Here is a 4,462-nt window from a genome sequence, read left to right on the forward strand (position 1 = left end):
CGGGTGAAGAGCCCGTCCTGCGGCGCGGGAAGCGGCCGCGCTGCGCTTCCCGGAGACCGGAGCGGATCCCGCCGCCTCAGCCGAAGCGACCGGCCGATGAGCCGCCGTGCTTCCCAAAACCAGGTGTGCTGGAAGAACAAGTGCCAGAGCAGCAGGTACCTGTATCATTTCTGATTGCTATTTGTGGATGAATGCTGTAAACATGATCCAAGAAGATTTAAGAGAAACTTATTGAGCCATACGAGTGAATTAATTTGCTTTTACTTTTGTACAAAATGTGGCTGTTTTTCAGCCTGTTACAAGCAGGAACGTTCCCTCCCTGTACCGAAGGCTGACCGTGTTTGCTCTCCTTCCGTACTTCTGCTCGGAGGAAATTTAAGCAGGAACATGTATAGTGAATTGCTAAATTCAACCAGTGCCACCGAAGCTCACCTAGCGATTCAGACTAACACACCCTACCTGGGCGGCACGCAGCGGCCAGCGAGCTCCTCGGCTCTGTACATGTCGACAGCCAGGGCGTTAAAAGAAGGGGAGATAAATAAGCCAGATCTGGTGACTTACATCGTTCTGTTTTTCTTCCTGCTCTTGACTGTGACACTCATTGTGCTCTTCATAAACTGCCAGCTGAAAAATTCTTTTTTTGCTACTCTTCCTTACGACAGATCGCTCCGAGAAGCGAGGAGTCCGTGGAAGACACAAACTGTCTAACGCTAGGGAGAGAAACGAGGGTCTGCTTTGACACACACCAGTAGCGAGAACCAGAAAACCTGTGCAATAAGATGTTACTTCCGTGTGTCAGTGAGTGGGTTCAGTCCTCTTTAAAATCACAGGCTGCATCGCAGAAAGAAAAAAAAAATGCTGAAAAAAAAAAGCTGTATGGAAATCAGAATAGCTGTAAATAAAGAGCTCTGTTATGAACTAAAGAGATAAAGCATCATGAGATCATATATATAGTCTCATGCAAAAAACACCCCATGATTCCAGAGAGAAAGCTCTGTTAAGCTCTGTACGTATGCAAATCTCATCATCAACCCATTCAGTGTCCATGCAAGGATATTTGCATTAGCAACAATCTTTGATTTGTACATCTGGTGGAACTTGTACCCGTGCTTATGAAACCGTGACTTCAAACATAAAAACACAGTGTATTTACCCGCGGCTCCACACTGAGAATATTAGTTTACTTTCCTGGCCCATTTCTCTCAACTGCTGCTGAAAATGTGTGGTAATGTAATGGGAACCATGCCTGGCAGAGAAAGAAAAATAAAAATGTTTATTTAGACTCGACTGTTATTCTGTTAAGGGTATTTTTCACGTTTTATTGCATCTTCTATCAGGTTTTAAGTTACCAGTTATGTGAATCATTAAATACTTAAGGAGCTTGTTTTCTACTTTCTTAAGCTACAAAGGAAATTATTCACCAAGGCACCAAACCAAAATAAGCAGGATGGGGAGAGGGAAGGAGAGAAAATAAACATCATTAATAATATGTAAACTGATGGAAGGGAGCACAGAGTGCCCTGAGCTTCACACAAAACTAGGTAATTTGCAGACAGCACAGACCAATCAATCAGAGTAGTTACTTTAATGAACGATATTATTTCCACTCTTTGCTCTTTATGTAACTCTAGAGCAATTAGGAGCAAGCTTCACGGAGAGGGACGTAGTTTGCTGTATTCAGCATTGATCAGTGTTGACAAAACACTGTTTGAGATTAATCACCAACCAGGTTTTGCTCTAGAAGCTGTGTGAAAAGGTCTGCTTAGCCTCGTTAGCCGGCACGTTCCTTTACGGAGCGCGGAGTTTTGGAGACCGGCGGTTCCAGCCCGTAACTCCCCATCGCACGCCCGAGGACCGGACCTGCGTTCGTACCTCCCCGCCCCGCGGGCGAAGGGCCGCGTGCTCCACGGCGGCTCTCCACGCCGCTGAACCGGAGATATTCGCACACGTGCATCAGGACGCGGTTCAAAAAAAGACAATTTTTGCTCCAATTCATGAAATTTATGCCACTGGATGATCCATCAGAAGAACGGTGTTCAAGCCACGGCAGCAGCTGTGCCCCTTAACCCGTTCTTAGCGCGCAGCGCACGGCAGAAATGCTGTGTGCGTATCACTTATTTAATCCAAATGAGACGATTTTACAACGCAACCATATGCACGTACAGGCTTGTACCCAAACACAGGGCCAAAACATGTGTGTGTGCATCCCTGTTTGTAATCTCTTTTATATGGAAAAACTTGCACACTTCCGCATTATTGTCCTGGTTATCATGTTTTTTTGTACTCCGATTTGTTAAGCTACTATAAAACAAGTTTTTCTTAGTCCTCAAAAGGTAGCCAATTTTTAAATCTCATCCAAACCAAACTTAACTTGGTGTAATTCCAAGTAATTACTCTAAAGCAGAAACAGAAAAAATATTAAAGTTATGTATAGCTCAGCCCATTTTGAATAAATCAAGTTCTATCAAGTCAGGCAATTTCTTTTTTTTTTTTTTTTTTTTTTTTAAGTAATGAGAATTCATTTTCAGCTATAAGTTACAATGGGTTTGGTCTAAGAATTTCTACTGGCAAAAACATTAGAATTGTATAAAATATCTGTCACATTGTACCATACTTCATTTTTATTAAAACGTTCCTTTAACTAAGATTAACTACTGAATAATCCTATTTTTCCCAGGGTCTGAAAGTTGGAGTAACACACTGAAAGAATCCATCATGCTTACTGTGCTACCTGAATTATTGGGAAAGCTTTTATGCGAGTCCTTCATTGTTCTCATCAATACCCCAAATTTCAGAATAAAATTCTACTAATGGCATTTTAAGCAATGTATGAAACCTATGCATGGAAAACATGAGATCTATTCTCTTTTGTCAGGCTGAAAATTCAGGCAGGGCATTCACAGTGGACAAAACACTGACTATAAAATCCGCTCCCTGATCACAGGCATTCACATATTCTAACTGGTTTATCAGGTGCCACACGCGGATTCCCAAATGTAAATTCCCTTCCCCTCACCTTTTGTAAGGCAGATGTTTGCCCCGGGTATATTCACACTACCTAAGGTGTCTATAGCAAACCTCATTTTTCTATCAGCCTTCCAAAAAGCTGGTAGACCCTCATCACCTTGCAAGAGCCCCCTGCATGAGGGTTTCTCAAGAACTGTGATTTTTCAATGCAGACTTGAGGTCAGTAGGGTAAGATATTAAGGACAAGCTACACATCAGAAATGTAGGACACAGAGCTGTGAGAACTGATGTGGCCGGATTCAGAGGCTCTCTTAATTATACGCTTCCTTTTGAAGGACGAGTAGCTCCGTCACGCTTTGGAGAGCGTTGGTGCACTGAAACACATCTACGTGCTCTGCTGAATCAGGGTCTGCGTGCTAAACAAGGCCACGCTACTTCTTCCTCGGAGCCAGGAAGACTCCCAGGTAGAAGTCATGAGTTGCAGTATGTCCTATCACGTCTGACGCGGCTCTTACTACAAGCTACCTACGTTCGCTGTCACCACATTGGAGCACTGTAACGTGCTCTGTCTAGGGCTGCACCATGGCATCGCGCAGAAGCTGCGACAACGCTCTGGTCAGTGCAAGGTTCTAGTAAGTCTGAGCTAATTCTAGGCTGCTGGTTTTAACCTTTCAGGCGATAAATAGACAGCTGGCAATGCCGTTCCCTGAGCTACTGATGGGCTGTGGGGGGCTTCTCTCACGGGCGGTCGTTTGCCTTTCTGCATTTCCCCTTCTCCCCACCACCAAGTGAAAACTAGAAGAAAAAGTTGTCTGTTTTCTGCTGCTAGGGCAAGACCATCATGGCCACCACAACTGGCACCTGGAGGAAGAGACTCATCCACAGGACTCACAAGTCTATCCTTAACCACAGAGCAAGGCAACAGGCAAAGAATAGCACAAAAAAAGCTAAATATTTCCCTTCTATTTGGGAATGCCTCAGGCTGGGAAGCGCACTGGCTCCGTACAGAGAAGCTGGAGACGCAGCTGAGCTCTGCGATCGCGCTCCCAGATGGGTGTCAGACCACAGGAGCCACAGCAATTTGTGACCGCACTCGCTCTCACGAGTCCTCTGCTATTTAGCATCTTCGAAAGAAACGAAGAGCGTTTGTCCCGGGACACCACTTCAGAACAGGAACCGGCAAGACGAAGGCTCCTCCGCGGCTCGGAGAAGAGAGCGAAGCAGAGAGGTTGGACACTTACCTAAGCTGGTTAGTGAACTTAAAGATAAATAAAGTCCTTGGGAGCTGCTTTGTGCTGCTCTGCCGATGCACAAAGCGACGTCCCTCCCTGAACGCTGCTCTGACTACGGTCCTCATTTTCCTGAGCCTTTGGAAAATCAGTGGCCAATACCCACGATTTGGAATACTTAAAACATCAACTGAGAGGCGAGACTGAAAACATGAAAGGGAAGATGAAACTGGGTTGTGCTTACAGCGCAATTGGCTTTAAGGGTT

The 4,462-nt window shown here is 45.0% G+C and overlaps 1 protein-coding gene across 1 annotated transcript; it reads left to right on the forward strand.

The window, feature by feature from the left end:
- The first annotated feature begins 387 nt into the window (after window positions 1–387).
- On the forward strand, window positions 388–848 carry SMIM32 (small integral membrane protein 32). The gene has a single exon (XM_062587757.1). It carries the CDS (start codon window positions 388–390, stop codon window positions 706–708), a length of 321 nt encoding a protein of 106 aa, XP_062443741.1. The 3' UTR covers window positions 709–848.
- The last annotated feature ends 3,614 nt before the right edge of the window (window positions 849–4,462 follow it).

The sequence above is a fragment of the Rhea pennata genome, chromosome 14 (assembly GCF_028389875.1).
Source record: "Rhea pennata isolate bPtePen1 chromosome 14, bPtePen1.pri, whole genome shotgun sequence".
NCBI classification, from domain to species: Eukaryota; Metazoa; Chordata; class Aves; order Rheiformes; family Rheidae; genus Rhea; species Rhea pennata.

Coding starts and splice junctions, on each gene's coding strand:
- SMIM32 (XM_062587757.1), top strand. CDS start 388: ATGTATAGTGAATTGCTAAATTCAACCAGTGCCACCGAAGCTCACCTA.